This window comes from Camelus bactrianus, chromosome 5 (genome assembly GCF_048773025.1).
Source record: "Camelus bactrianus isolate YW-2024 breed Bactrian camel chromosome 5, ASM4877302v1, whole genome shotgun sequence".
Lineage (NCBI taxonomy): Eukaryota > Metazoa > Chordata > Mammalia > Artiodactyla > Camelidae > Camelus > Camelus bactrianus.
In genome coordinates this window covers 81,696,741-81,713,260 of record NC_133543.1, presented here as the reverse complement: position 1 = coordinate 81,713,260, position 16,520 = coordinate 81,696,741, and the positions used below count along the sequence as shown (strand labels likewise).

Genomic DNA, 16,520 nt, shown 5'->3' with positions numbered 1-16,520 from the left:
TTCTTGTTCACCAAATTTATTGACCATTCAGAACACCAGATTATGACATTAAAAAGAAAGCACCAAAAATTGCTACACATTAATACCTGAGCGGAGACTGAAGGCAAATATTCATCTATTAAACCCGACACCATGTTGAAACACAGATAAAAACAATCACAACACCCTACAGAATACAATAAATAGCACTTTTTGTGAATTACAACCAGTTAAATGTAATAATGTTAATTATACCATACAAAAAATGTGCACAAAATTACACATAAATGTATTTAGTACATCATACACTATACAAAGTACTGGAGAAGATCATGCATGTTTAAATCGAAAAATCTGCAAGGTGACAATCATTTTTCAGTATATATTATAGGACAAGTTCCTTTGCACTGTTAAGTATTGTTACTATGCACTGAATTTTTTTGGATGAGAACAAAATTATCAATTTGCAAATAAATGATTACTGAGTCTATCTCAGCATAACACATAGTTTGTCCTCTATAAACTTTTAACTATAATATAGAAACTGATGCAGGTTGACAGCCATGAATTTAATTTTATTACATACCCTTGCCCAAACTATTTCCATCTCAATTTGACCATGTTTTAAGGAAGGACATGTTTTCTTTCTACACACTTTTAGAGAAACCTGTATTTTTGTCTTTGATGGGAGATAGTGGAGGTGAAATGAGAAGAAAGAAATGGGTTGAGTTTATATTAAAAATTGAAATTGAAAAATTCACAAAAAATTCTGAGTACACAGAGACGTGGGCATCTTTTAACAAAGACCATGAATGTCCTAGGAATGGAATAATCTGTTTTAATAGAAATTATATCCATCATTTTAAATAAACAGAGTAAATATGCAAGTCTTTACATTAAAACAAAATAAAACAAAACAAAACTGGAGCCAGTTCTCTCTTGATACCTTAAAAATAGGAAGGAAAAAGTAAAAGGGAAAATAATGTTTAAACATATACAACATGAATCTGAGCTTCTATGTAATTACTGAAAAATCATTATTGGCTAAACTAACTTTATTTGATATACAAATACAAGCCTCAATAATCTAGGGAAAAATAAGTATAGCTCTTAGGGAAGAATTCATTATTCATTAAAAGACAAAAAAATTGTTTTTTAAGATTAACTTTTCCATGTGTAACAAGTTCAGAAGTGCCACCACCTTCTCATAAAATAAATTTATTTTCCGAAATGTTAGCTAAACTTTCATTTTCTACATCTATGAAGTGTAAGTCAATTTTAATTCAAAATGTGAACTCTGGAAATTAAGGGAGACCTCTAGAGCAATAGTTCAGCAAACATACTGACTAACTTTTATTTTACCAACCTCAAAGAAAAGGATTTGGGGCCGATTTGGGGCCTATTTGAGAAGACCACCCATAATAAGTATGCAGTTATAAAATTGCAGGGCACCCCTTCATTATTTTAAGGCACAGTCTGTTTTATCCCAAATGACTATAAGTTCAAGGTCACAGTGATAATACGCATTCAATTTTGGTCTGGTTTCTCACGGGTATGTTGCTACATTTACAGTCAGTCGTAAGTTTAAGAAATGGTAATACAATCACTTCAAAATAATATATTGAAGTCACTTTTATATTTTAAAAAATGTAAATATACACTACAACTTCCTAATTTATATACACTAAAATACTGGGTATTTTCCCCCTCTATAGCGGTAGACTATTTCTACCAATATTTCAACAAATACATGTTTGATTATGTAGAAAGCTTGGTTATGTTAAACACAGGCATCTCCTACTTAGGATAAACTTATTCAAAACAAACAATTCATTCCAAAAATGATGTTCGCTGATATGTAGGTCTTGTATATCATCTTTTTAGTAATATCATCCCCACCCCCACCAGATAATTGGATAAACTGTAACTAAATCAAGGTCAAGCATTTTAATATTTGGCTTTCTCTGCTGCCTCTTTACTTCCAAGGCTACTTATGCAAATTGCATCAACATTACTGGGCAGAAAAGGTTAAGTGACATTAAATGATGGGGAAAACTATAACATGAGGGACTGAAATTCCCTGTGAAGATTTCTATAGGAGAAATGAAAGAATTTCAACCAGATAAACACCAGAGGTTCTGAGTCTATTGTATTTCTGCTTTTCTTTCATGAGTGCACTACCATATCAATGTTAACACTTTAGCACTTACGTTCTGATTGTTTTTATATTTTCCTTTAAGATGCATTTTACAATGTTTCCTTTGTTATGTTTACCTCATTGTACTATGCTAGGTTCTAGGGGATAATTCTCCCCTGTGAAACATGATTGTATAAAGGGACTGAACGGAAATGCATTGAAAACAAAAAAATTCCACAGTAAACTTTGTATTACATAAATGAGAGACACTTGTACTAAAAATGATCTGGGCAACAGAATTTAAAGTTTAACAGAATCAATTGGAAGCAAGATTACTTAAGTGATTTCTTCAACTAATTACTGAAAGGTCATTATTGGGTAAACTAAATTTCACCCAATAAAGCCAGAAAACATTATTCCAGAAATTAGCCAAAACAGAATATACTATAAGCCTTATATGTTTTCAAAGAAAAATTAGGGTATGGAATATAAGTTTTGATGATTTACATATTTAATATGTCTTAGATGAAAAATACTGAAAAAATTATTTTTGTTTTAATCCCAATATGGTAAGAAAAGTTCATTGGCACAAATATCTGGAGGTATTTTACAGTTTCATTTAGCTTTGGTGGCAAAGTGTGTTTTGCTAACCATATGAATACAGTTCTATTTTCCAATGTAGAGTTTTACGCTAAAAAATTCAAATGTGTCTTTCTTCCTGAAAAAGGGATGTAAAAAGTCCAATATGAGACAAAACAAGTGCAGCATGAAATACAAAATATGCCTATCACTTAGGCTTTTGAACAGTTAATAGTTCTATGCTTTGTCTATAAATCTTTTACTAGTAACATTTCTACTGTATAAATACTAAAAACCAAAATAACACTAAAAATAAGAGTATATGAACTTAACAAAAATGGCTACTTTTAGACCTCCTAAAGTAAGATTAGGATTCAAATATGCAAACAAATTTACACTAATCAAAATATATCAACAGATACAGTTTTTCGTTAAGTGTTCAAAGTTACAATGTACAGAATGAGTGCAGACTAAATCTGACTCACATGTATCAAGTCCTATACAAAGTCATCAGAAATTAACTGGTTACTTGGTATTTCAAAACACATTTTTGACAGTATAACATGCTGAACACTTTTAGAAAGTACTGTACTTAATTTAAAATTTTTCAACTACAGCAACGCAATCAAGATGTAGCTTAGAATATAATCTAACTTTTGAAAGTGGTATTGCCAGTTCAGGTGTACTGTTATATTTCTACTATAAATGAAATTAGCAGTCTATTCTCACTATTCCCAAATTTTATTCCATTCTTAAAACTAAGTTATCAATATATAAAATTCAGTCATCATGTATTGATGATATAATTTATCAAAAAAAATGTTACTTCTTGAGCATTTACAGTACACATATTTTGATTTGGACTACTGACCTGACTTTTCTTTCCTATCATCCTTATTAAAAGTAAAGAAGGTGAGTAGCCTTACAACCTTTCTATTTCCACAGGCTGTTAAAATACATTGTGAAAGAATGCATAAGTAACATGTATAAATAAGAGTTCAGTACAGAACTTGAAATGTCCATTATTCAAAAACACTGGGATAAAATTTTAGCTTTCAATCATCTATTTCGTAAAAGTATCTTCTACATTTACCTTATGTGGCAACAAGTTTTCTATCTGAGTCTAACTTCATAATACAAAGATAATTTTATTGCTTCCTTTATCCTGGAGGGTGCCATGCTCTCCAAATTGACTTTTCCCCCAAAACTTCCCAAGGTATGTTGTTTCCTATGATATATAAGTTCACAAAACTAAACTACAGAGAAAACAAAAAGTGATGATAAAAAATAATCAACAAATGCCTTAGTCATAGTCTCAAAACATTTTTTTGTTTTTCCCAACTGAGTTTAATAGTTACTAAAATTGCAAATGCAACAATGTAATGTTCTGCACTAAACCTCATAATAAAGCAAGATAATTACATTAATCCAGACCTAATGCTTAAGGTGAAAATATGGGCCAACTGAAATGTCTGGGGATTCGGGGATCAACAACCCTAGTTTCTCTCATTATCTTTGTGTTTTCCCCATTTTTCCCAGAGCTTTCAAGAACTAAACTGAAAATTGAGTTTTATCTTTAATTGAGTTTATTTCCCTTGACTACCTTCTGTAAGAGGGGCTAATGAGTAGTGAGGTGAAAAGAATACACTATGCTGTAAGTGAAAAGACTAAAGAGTTAAGAAAAAGATAATGATAAAGATAACCTCACGTAAGAATGTGTGTTGAGGGGAGATGTGTACCATCTGCATGAGTGATAGGATAATCACAACAAACATCTACTAGACCTACTAGTTGTTTCTTTTTCCTAACTGTATAATCATGTAGATAGTATAGTAATTCAAACAAGAAAACATACTCCATCACAGACATTTGAATTTACCTGATCAAAATATGAAAAAAATTGAAGATTAAGCAATACATGATCAATACATATTGAAGAGAGTTAAAATGAATGTTAATCAGGCACAGATTTTTTTTTAGGATTACTGTTTTAAATATTTTCATTCTGGTGACAACCAAGAAAAGAGCTACCAGAACCTTTGTAATTTTTGGCATGAAAAAGATGCTGAAAAAAAGAGCATTAATGATTTTTATCATATTATCTGTTCCAAATTATAACAGCAGCAACTCCAGAGGAGTCTTTAGAAACACTGAAAGTACTCAGGGTTTGTCCTGTCCAGTCCATATTTATCTAGTAATAGAGTCCAGGAGTAATTTTTTATAAGTACAAAACTTACTCTAAACTCAAAAAATTCTAAATAACAATGTTATAACAGTAGAGCTCAGAAGTTTGTTAAATTAGATAACCCCTTACTGCCTATAAACAAATTTATTTTTAGTAACATTGCGAATAAACATGTGCTGTTTTGCCAGCTAATAATAAAGGTTGCAAGCATGGTAGAAATAATGTGTAATTTAAAGACAAAGTATTTCCCTTTTTCCAAGAGACAGAAACATCAGTTTTGCTAATCTTCAGACAGAGGCTACTTTCTCATCTCTGTAGTTATTTGAGTTTAAAGTGCATTAGGACTTGATGAAGACCCTGTCAAAATATGTGTCTGTATTTTATATATACAAAACCCCTAACCACTGTTGTTTATAGTATGTTTAATTAGAACCCTTTTTGTAGTCCTAAAATGAACATTTTGTTGAAAAAAATAAGACTTCGGGACTTCATGATAGCTACACTCACATGAAAATATTTTTGTGAAAATTAGGGTGCCTAGTCTGCTGCTTTAAAAAGCTAACGTACTACTCACAAATGAGAAATTTAAGCTTGTTACATTTTATTCAGCAATGACTAAACAAGGAGACTTAGGTCAAATACACATAATGATTATGGCTGTCAATAGAAGATTCAAATTAATGAATTTTCTTAAGTTCTTTCAGTATATGGACCTAAATTCAATTTCAGAAATAAATGACACATTTAACCTGTAACTTGAAATACAACTATAACAGGGGTGAAAAAAATAGGACACCTATATACAAAAGTTGTTTATGAGTGTCCGTACAGCTAAACCTAGGCAGATGTGTCCTTACTTAACTATATATGTGGTACGTCATGGGAAAGTAAATAATCCAATAAATTCTCTTTCCATGTAGATATTGAACACATAGGCATTCTGTATTTTATGCCTTTTGCCACTTCCCTCAAACAAACAAGAGCTTAGTATGCTTGCCATGTCTATTATGAGGCTACCACTTCCCTTTAATGACCTCAGTAAGTGAAAATATCAATACTGAACACGAATTGGGAACGACAACAATGGAATCAAACTTACAACCCTCAGAGATGACAGCAAGACCCTCTTCAACTGATGCCAAAACAGCAAGGACCTGAGGAACAACTGAGAAAAGAAGTGAGGTAACCCGCTACAGGCAGTAAAGCAGGGGTGACCCTCTAGCAGGCAGTAACAGCTGAGAGGCTGTAATGGAAGCCAGATGCAACAGCAGGTAAATGAACCTGGTACTCCAGGACACCCTGGGTACTAACAGGGACACAAGTTCACAGGTGCAGCTGTGGAGTTACTGGGATTTAAGGGCTGTTCTTCAGAGGTTTGGAGTATTCACAGCACACACATGTAAAGGAAGGGCTCTGTCACCTAGGTACACCCCAGCCTGAGTTTATTCTACCTTAAAGTGAAGATACCTTGCTCCATTACCTACCTCCTCTTTTATAGCTAAAAGTGAGCTGAAATCTGAACTGAAATAGAAATGTTACTCTCTTATCAAACAGTAATCACTTTGACAAATTAAGATTCTACTGTTAAACCTAGTGGCTAAACCCTCCAATCTGTTTAGGTATATTGTTTATACTTAATGCTATTAATGGGGTAACAGTCTGTCCACCGTTAATCCATTAATAGTATAATATTATACATTGAACGTGGCACTGCATTTGATCATACTGATTCCTTTCACAGTGGATAAAACTGCCTATCTAGAGTTTTTTCTGACCACTGGAATTTAATTATTTTAACAATCCATCATGACCCGAGGCACTTTTGGCAACCATGGGGTCAATGAATTAAAGAAAATGGTATAGACACTGAACAACCGAACTGCTCCAATGCCAGTAAGTAATATCTATGAGAATTTTCTTTACATTTAGCAATTGATCTTTTCAATAGTCTCCTGATACTCACTAAGTATACAAAGTAAGATTCTTATTTGAGAAGTAACAAGAAAATTTCACTAAGTTTTGAGTTTGAATTATGTTTCTATTCATCAATCTTGCTTGGTTACCAAGAAAACATGTCTCCTTAGAATTGAAAGTTCTATTTTCATAGATGTAAGAAAACAAAATGACTACTTTGTTCACTGCAGCTGTCAAAAAGTAACTATAGACTGTAGCTATTTCATTTCTGAGAAACCAAACAGTTATAAATTTCATTAACCTTTTAAGACTTTTTTTTCCCAATGTGTATACTGTAGCAAATACAAAATAACCCACTTTTCAGAAGAGAGTTTGATGAAATGAGCAGAATGCTTGAGGTGAGAATACAAATGTTACATTTACTGAGTATTTAGAAAACCCCTGGCATGGCCAGTCAAGCAGACTAGCTAATACACAGAGTCCTCAAAGACAGTGGCCACCATATCTTTTTTACTAATTTTTCAAAAATGACTAGTACACAGATGTCACATCACAAAACAAAACCATGCGTCAACTACTTTCCTCAAGCATTACAAAACTAATTTCCTATCTTCAATATTGTAAAAATAAATTTGTCTTCTCCAAAGGATCTTGCTGTCTACATTGATGATCTGTACGTTCCCACTTATTACTGGCCCTAAAGGCAAAAATCATCTTTATCATTCCTTAAATCCAATCTTACATAAAGTTGCATAATGCATGGAGTAAAAGTGGAATGAAGACAAAGCATGGAACCCTGTATAAGTGTGCCGACCCAAAAGCAATCACACCAACAGCCAGAGGAAGTGGAAACTGTGAAGTAGTCTTCAATAATTTACTGTAAAGAGACAGAGAAATACATTATAATGTGATCTACACTGTGAGAAAAAACTGAATTATGTCAATCTTTTATAGTTTTGAGAAAGTGTTCTAAGTGATTTTAGATGAAATAATTTTTCATATAATGAGTTTAATTGTCTGTAATTTTACAAAGATCAATACAAGTCAATTTTGGCCACAAAAGAGAAAAATATTTCTATTAAGTGAATAACCAGTTTTATTCAGTCTTTTAAATTTTAACAATAGAAAAATACTAGTTGGACTATTACTCAGCAATTCTACCTCTAGAAATTTATCCTAACAACAACAATGACAAAATCAATAATGTTTACTATGACGCAGCTATAGAAATATTTATTTTCACCATAATTAATAACAGCAAAAAACCTCAAGCAAATAAGGAACCATCCTTAATTCCTAACAGGAGCGTAAGACAAGACACTAAATATTTTTAAAAGACAAATACTATCAGGAAAGACTATCATCTTTTTAAACAGAGAAACTAAGGGGTTAAGAAACTTACCTAAGGACACAGAGCCCTAGATTTAAACCCTAGGTCTGCCTGATTTTAGAGTATCTGCAACTATCTGCCAGAATCAACTGAAAAAAGCTCCCAGAGCAAATAACCAGTCAATGAAAAGTAAAGTTTTATTATGAAAAATTAAAAACATAAGTACATTAATAGTGTAATAAACCTCATATGTACCCATTACCCAGCTTTAAAAATTGTCAAGTCATGGCCAATATTACTTCACCTATATTACTACCCACTTCCACTCCTGTAGCTTTGGGAAACAACCTTTAGATATCATATCTTTTAAGGGTTAACTTAAAAAAATATTAAATCCTAACAAATAAAACTCATAATTAAGAAAACAAATATATGTACACATAAACTATATTTGCATATGAACTATAATTACTGTTATGGCTTTACCTTTAGGAACAGTCCAAGTAATTAGGAACAAAGAGCATGTTTCAGGTATAAAAGAATGATAAAAACTAGGCATAGATGTGAGAAAAAGTTCAAAATATTATACCTTGATTTTATTGAAACAGTGTAAGTATTTCCAAGAAGTGCCATAGTTGGAATAAGGATAAATGCCAAAGGTTTGCATGGATCAGGACTAAGTTTAAAGTAATACCTATGTCAAAAAGAAAAAAATAACACATAAATCAACAAAGCATACCCAATCATTTAAAATTATCAGTTAAATCAAATAAATTTCAAACATTCCAGTAGCAATATGGATATAAGAGAGCTCTCAACAGCTCAAGAAATCCTTGATAAATAAATTTTGCTCTACATCATCTTTATTCTCTAGGTTTTATATGGAGCATTATGTTCAGGAGCTAAAGGAAATAAAAATATCCAATATGAAAGCACTTTCTTTTTATAATAGGTATACACCTAAAGAGTCATTTATAAATAATATATTTATAAAACAGATTATTTAAAATATATTTAGGCTGGTCTATTTTAAAAAGACGAAAAAGATGAAGGTTTACACAAAGTAATTGTCCCTTATCTTTTTAAAATCCAAATTCTTAATTCTTGCATTAACAGTGAGATAGCTACAGCCTTTCAGAATCATAAATTTGTGCCTCAAGTAATTTTCTCCCAAATCTGTGAACAAAAATCTGGACTGTGATTAAAATAAGGGACAAAGGAAGGATATTAACATCTAGTAACCTGTGATTTAATTTATTGAACTTGTTTTGATTTTTGTCGACTGTTCAAAAAAAATTTCAATATTTAGATAATCAGAAAGTTTTACATCATTTCTAAAAACTACATTGAGCAGGGGTTAACTATTAACTAGATGAGGTGGCTTTTTAAAAAAACAATTAACCAATAACTAAATATTCTAGAAATAATCTTGGAGGACATTTTTAGGTTCTCATTTAACCTAGTACACTTACCAGGTAGCAAAGCAAATGAGAGTTTTCAGTAGTAAAACAGCTGATTATTTATTTTCGTTCAATGTATAGGACACATTAGAACAGGACACACTTCCTTATTTCTAATATTTTGAATGTAAGCATTTTTCTTCCCCCCAAATTTAAGAAAAAATAAAACTGATCATGAATTGAAAAATGCATAAAGCACTATCATTGTGAATACCTTTTCACATTATTTCTAGACTCAAAGATGGTTAAAGGTAAATTGAATAAAATACAATTCCTTATTTTGGGGGCAGGTTTTGAGAGAGTTTGTATTCTCATAGAACAGAAGAAATATGAAGATGCTGAAAATAAATTTCAGGTGACAGCGCCTTGTTCTTGAGAAAGGTTTATGAATGATTAGGAATCTAGGAAGTCTCTACTTACAGTTATTGTTTGAACTAAATAAAGTATAATTATATAAATAAAACACACCTAAGGTTCTTTAACCAGTAAATTAAAGATGGCATGCTGAGTAACACAGTCCATGTTAATAAGTTAATCACAGTGCTGTGCATGCGAAGACTGTCTTCAGCATCACTGGCAGATAAACGAAGAGGATGTGCTGTGGAGTCTTTGTGGTGATTGGACTTTTTTTCACTTCTTCTAGAGTGTTTGGGATTCTATAAAGCAATAAAGTAAAAATAGCAAGATAGTAAGCAAAATTAAAGACTATTTTTTTTTTTAGAATCATACTCAGTTACACCTAACAGCTAAATAAATACATTTTTCCATTACCAAATTGATGTAAAATACTGAAATTATCTTGTTTAAAAGTACTTTAAAGCCATTATCAGTTATAAAACTTTTATTCCTTTGATTTGCTATTTCCACTACTGAGTATACTCTAATCACTTAAAATAAAATTTAAAAGCTAATTTGTAATAACAAAAATAAGTACTGACAAAGATCAAGTTAAACTTAATCTATTTTAATATTCATTGGGTTCACTTTTCTTAAAGTTATTTAAATTCACAATACCTTTTAAACACTATAAAATCCTAACCTTTTATTTAAAAAATGTCCAAACTTTTATATTTTCCCCATGTTCTTTCATACTACAGTGATGTACAGTTTTGAAAATAAAACTTACCACAGTCTGGCTATTTTTAAAAGTTGTTAGGCTGGCTTGCAAGTGAACAACCTATGAAAAAGAAATGACCTTAATTTTACTTTTATTTTGGAACAAAAGAATAATCATTTTTATTGAAATTGAGAAGCACTGTAATTTGCAATTTAAAAAAAAACAAACAATTTTTTTTTGGTAAATAAACATTCATTTAAACACATCCTTTTAGAAAAGGTATATAATAACTACATGTGCTTGCTATCATGGATTACAAAACAGAAACAAAAATAATGCATACTTCCAGAGTACACTGGGGCCGGATATAATGCTATATACCTTCTACATTGTGTAAGCCTATGTTTGCATGGTGCCTTGCTAATGCAACTTAAAGTGTCATGTGAGTCAAAAATTTGATTATATTCAGCATAATATAAAGAGTTTAACATGTTTTATATATTCTAAATCTTTGAAAATCTGAACTCAGTTATATAAGGTGGTAAAATGTTTGTAAGAACCTGAGAAAGTCTATACATTTATTAGATTTTCTTAAGTATTTGAGAAAGTCTTGCTGATTGTACCAATTGTCTGAAATACCCATTTAAAAAAACTAAAAATATAATATTTATAAATCAAGTTATATTTATAAATCAAAGTAGATCTAAGTAGTTTTTATCTGATGGACTTATTTTTCTTTTGAAAACTGAAGTAATCTATAATGTGTATGTATTAGTGTTAAATGCAGGTGTAAACAAACCTTTGTTAAAAAAGGAAAAAATATAAACAAAGTCCTACTGTATAGCACAGGAAACTGTATTAAATACCTTGTAATGGCCTATAACAAAAAAGAACATGAAAAGGAATATAAATGAATCACTATGCTGTACACTAGAAATTAACACAACATTGTAAATCAATTATATTTCAATTAAAAAAAAGAAAGACCAAATGGTAAAAAAAGAGACAGTTTAAAAAAAAAAAAAAGGAAAAGATTATCTCTTCTGGTATCAACTGCCTCTACGTAAAATTAATGCGGAGAATGGCAGCTGTATAACCTAGAACTTCTGACAAAACTGTCCGCCTTCTTTGGAAGTGTTTTTCATTTCCTCAGTGAAATTATCAGCTTAATTATTTTTATCACTGTCTTGTGATTCTTCAGCAAATTTGCAGCATTCTACATCATCTCAACATGACTGACAGCTTGATCCCACTGACATAACTTTTTGTTTTGTCTATTATCCATGTTCAAAGGCAGATGTGAATAAAAACTGTTCTAGTAAAACGTTTTTTAAAAAGTTAACATTACCTGCCAGAGCATGAAGCAACCTGAAACAGATTATATCTCCTCCCTTCCCTTTAACTAAGAAACCCAACTCAGATTAATAACTTCAGTTCTTCAGGTAACTATATATATTTGAAATAGTTAAGATGTTAAAACACCTTTACACTTAAACTTGTTATATAACAGGTTACTGTAGCAGCAATCACAAAAAATTTTAACACCTATGCCTGCCTGATACAAAGCTCAGCCTATCTGCCATTATTGATTTGACATACCTTACACACATAGTAAAGATAAGTAAGAAGTATGGCAAATGCTCCACAAGTTGTCCAACTAACTATGATTAGAACAACTGTCAAAATGGGCAAGTCTGGTGATATTATCTTGATATCTTTAGGAAGTTCAGAAGGCCTGGAATAACAAAAGTAAAGCTTTCAAAAGCATTTGACAATTATTTATAATTACATATAAGAAGAAAACAATACAGTGCTCTGCCAGTCTTTCTTATTAATATGCAAGTATTACTATAAGATAAACAATAAGATTTTTTAAAATAAAGGTGAGGGGAGACACATATTTGTAAATTTTATAATACACTGTGATAGCTCCTCTCTCATTTAGATACACTATGGGTGATTGTACAAAGGAAGAAACAACACTGTTAAAGATAATCAGTAATTATAGGTCCCCATGTCATACATTCCTGATCTTGATAGGAAAGGAACCGTTTCTCTATTTCTTAAAGTCTCGAGGTCACTCAACAATGTGATGGTGTTAATGCCAGAAGCACTTCAGAAGGGTAGAGGAAGCAGCATCACACCACAGTCCCCTCTGTGACAGTAAGTTATGTAACGTGTGTGGCGAGGAGAGGTAAAGGAAACTAGATCACTGGTTTACCAGAAAAGCCTACCAGTAACTTCAAACTGTGTCTTTGCACCTATGATAAAACTCTAGGCAATGTTTTTTTTGGAGCTCTTACATATTTCATCTAATCTGATCCTTGATTGGAGTCTCTTGCCCTCTGGTCTGATTGAAAATCAGCATATAAAAGCATTGCCAGAGAAACACTTTCTCCTTGGAAAGAGTTACAAGAGTGAAATTTAAAAACACTTGTGTAATCTGTCAGGCCTTTTGGATTAACTCTTGAGCACTAAGGTCAAAATCAAATGTAGCATTTAACTTGAAATAAATGATCATCTATGACAGAAACATAACTTTGAGCACTAATCCCGTGTTTTGCTAGGTATACATTTTCCCTTAGAAATTATAGTTTAATTACAGTGAAAGCAAATTAAATTTTAAGGTTCCCTATCAGATTACATTTTTTCCTTACTTAAGAGCAATAAGAAAGCTTTTAGTCATTCATCCTTTACCTTTTCAAAGCTAGCCACAATGAAGAAAGGAGTCTCACAGATGTAGAAGAGAGAAGGCCACCCCAGTAGGCAGTACATGTTCCAAACAGAAAGAGAATCAAGGACACAAGGGGGAAACACATACTCTGACTAGTTAAAACGATGGCATCTAATTCTGGTAACAATAGCATATCCCATAATTCTTTAAACCATTTATATCTGTGGATAAAAGAAAACATAAAAAAAAGCAAACAATACAATAAAAGCAAAAAAACCCAACAATTGTCATTCAAGGATTTATTATTTGAGGTGTTTGACCATTCAATCATTAGAGCCCCTAAAGTCCCATGATATTTAATTTATAATTATACTAAAAAAAGAAACTTCAGTTCCTTGTAGGGAACAAGTGAGTCTGCTGATCTTCAAGGATCTGAGTCCTAAGTCTCAATGAAGCTTTACCACTCTCTATTGACCCTTGTAATGAAGTAATAAGTGGCCTTTTTTTAAGTTAGAAAGCCAATAGCTAGTTGTAGACAGAGGGAAAGACATCTAAATAATGTCTCTTAACCAAAAAAACCCCAAAAAACCAAACCAAACAAAAAAACCACCCAAAAAACAATAAATTAAGAATGCAACGTTAAGTAGGGTAGAGAGATCTAAAATATACTTTGTATGGAAAGTAAGAAAAAGTGTTCTGAGGCACTGTTTCATCTATATCCTATGACGTTTTGTGTCCATAAATCCGGGATACCCAAAGATCATGGACCACATACATTCCTTTGCAAATGTTAAAGGTATTTAACTGGTATAATGACAGCATAAGTTTAGACTGATAAGTAAGTTCAGTAGTTACTTTTAACATGGTTAAACTCCTGAAGTAAATGCTGATATTCCTATTAGGCTTTTGCCTAAGAGAACAATTTCATTTAGTAAAACAAGTTTATTGCCATATTCATCTGAAAATTTATATTCCATATTGAAGCCAAAAATAATATTTTACATATAAAACAAAATTAAAATCATTATCATAGATAATAAAACTTACCCCAACAGAAACTTAGTCATAATTACAAAAGGATCAACTTTGTATGGTTTGGCTTCTTTATCCAACATAGTAGCATATTCTAAGCAATGACCTAGTGATTTAAAAAAATTACATGTAATAGAGAATTCACAGTAATTAAGTACAAGACATGTTATATCCTGCATTGTTTGTAAGAGCAACATATTTCATGTCAGACAGAAAGCAAGGATCTTCATTATATCACAGAGACTCCTCTCAAAAGATTAAAAATTATTCTAATTCAGTGGTTCTCATACAAGAGTACACATTCAACCATTTGTGAAACAAATTCAGGAAGCCAAGGCTGAAGTTTCATCATCTGTACTTTTACAAAGCTCCATGGGTTATTCTGTAAAAAACAGTTTTACTGAGATATAATTCTCCTATCTAAAAATTCACCCACTTAAAGTGTATGGAATTCGGTGGTTTTTAATATATTCACAAAGTGTGCATTAACCACCACAATTCAGTCTTAAAACATTTTCATTACTCCCAAAAGAAACTGTTCCTCTTAATTGTCACCTCCAATGCCTCCCCATTCCTAAGCAACCATTAATCTACTTTCTGTCTCTGTAGACTTGCTCTGAACATTTCATAAAAAAGGAACTGTATAATATGTGGGCCTTTGTGACTGGCTCTTTTTACTTGGCATACTTCCAAGATGCATCTGCTGTAGCATATATCAGCACATTTATTCATTTATCAGTTAATGGACATTTTGGTCTTTTCTACTTCTGGCTATTATGAATCGTGCCCCTCTGAACATCAATGTGTAAGTTTAGTGTGGATGTATGTTTTCATTTCTCTTGGGTCTACACCCAGACTGCTTTCCAAAGGAGCTATGCCATTTTACATTCCTATTACCAGCTGACTAAGGTTCCAATTTCCCCATGTCCTCATTAACACTTGTTATCATCTATCTTTTTTTATTATAGCCATTCTAGTGAGCACGATTTACAATACAAGTGACTTCTGATAAGCACCTTTGGTTCAGAACCAATTTTTTTTTTAACTTTTTAAATTGAGTTACAGTCGTTTTACAATGTGTCAAATTCCAGTGTAGAGCACAATTTTTCAGTTATACATGAACATACATATATTCATTGTCATATTTTTTTCGCTGTGAGCTACCACAAGATCTTGCATATATTTCCTTGTGCTATACAGTATAATCTTGTTTATTATTCTGCATATGCCTGCCAATATTTACAGATCTTGAGCTCCCAGTCTGTCCCTTCCCACCCCACCTCCCTTGGCAACCACAAGTTTGTATTCTATGAGTCTGTTTCTTTTTGTATTTATGCTTTTTTTTTTAGATTCCACATATGATATTTTTCTTTCTCTTTCTGGCTTACTTTACTTAGAATTACATTCTCCAGGAACATCCATGTTGCTGCAAATGGCGTTACGTTGTCGTTTTTTATGGCTGAGTAGCACAGAACCAATTCTTTAATAAATTTGAGACACAATCCCATACTTAAATCCTCTAGATTAACCAATATCATACATCCCTGTGGTTTCTGTGGACTATCTAGACATAAATCCTAAATGTCTGAAAATCTATTGTCACTTGAAACTAAGAAGAATGAGGCATCTTTCAAACTTGGAAAAAAATTATATTCAAGTATAGTTGATGTCATATTGTCAGAATAATCTTTTAAAAGATTGGATCTGAGCAGTTCACACTGAATGTTGCTTCCTTCTTCCTGGAATATAGGTTAAATCAGGTTAAAATGAACACTAAAGGCAGACTTAAACTGCAGAAAGTCATTGAAAGGAAATGAGGAACTGTGGAAGGATTTGACAAGATGGGAATGGTAGAGGGGATTTCTGGACTGCTTTTACCTGCTTTGGCCCACTCTCTTTTCCTATCTGTTGTCTCCTCTTGCCAAGCCCAGCAAGCGTGTGAGGCTCGCTGTTCTAACTGCTACACTCTAGAGAGGGCTTTGTCCAATGTACAACATAGTCTCCATTTTCTTCTCCAGATCCATTCTCTACCCTTTACTTTGCTCTGAATTCTGGGAGGCTGACTTATGGACTGGCTTCTGGTTGGGTTCAGTGAGTGAGAGGCAATGGCAGATAGAGGACAAGAGGAAATCAAGTTAGTGTGTTTATCTCCCTGCCTTCTCCCTGCTGAGCC

At 32.2% G+C, this 16,520-nt stretch overlaps 1 protein-coding gene across 3 annotated transcripts in view; it reads right to left on the bottom strand.

The window, feature by feature from the left end:
• PGAP1 (post-GPI attachment to proteins inositol deacylase 1) overlaps window positions 1–16,520 on the bottom strand; it is a 68,572-nt gene continuing 52,052 nt past the window's right edge. Inside the window, exons 21-27 of one of the 3 annotated variants that reach the window (XM_010948690.3) lie at window positions 14,363–14,453; window positions 13,339–13,536; window positions 12,241–12,376; window positions 10,711–10,761; window positions 10,053–10,240; window positions 8,714–8,818; window positions 1–7,671 (exon numbers count right to left, since the gene is read on the bottom strand). In XM_010948690.3, the coding sequence (XP_010946992.2) occupies window positions 7,533–7,671; window positions 8,714–8,818; window positions 10,053–10,240; window positions 10,711–10,761; window positions 12,241–12,376; window positions 13,339–13,536; window positions 14,363–14,453 (908 nt within the window). In that variant the 3' untranslated portion in view covers window positions 1–7,532. Of the gene's footprint in view, window positions 7,672–8,713; window positions 8,819–10,052; window positions 10,241–10,710; window positions 10,762–12,240; window positions 12,377–13,338; window positions 13,537–14,362; window positions 14,454–16,520 lie in introns of those variants that run through there. The other 2 variants (XM_045511974.2, XR_012507148.1) reach the window with 2 other exon arrangements.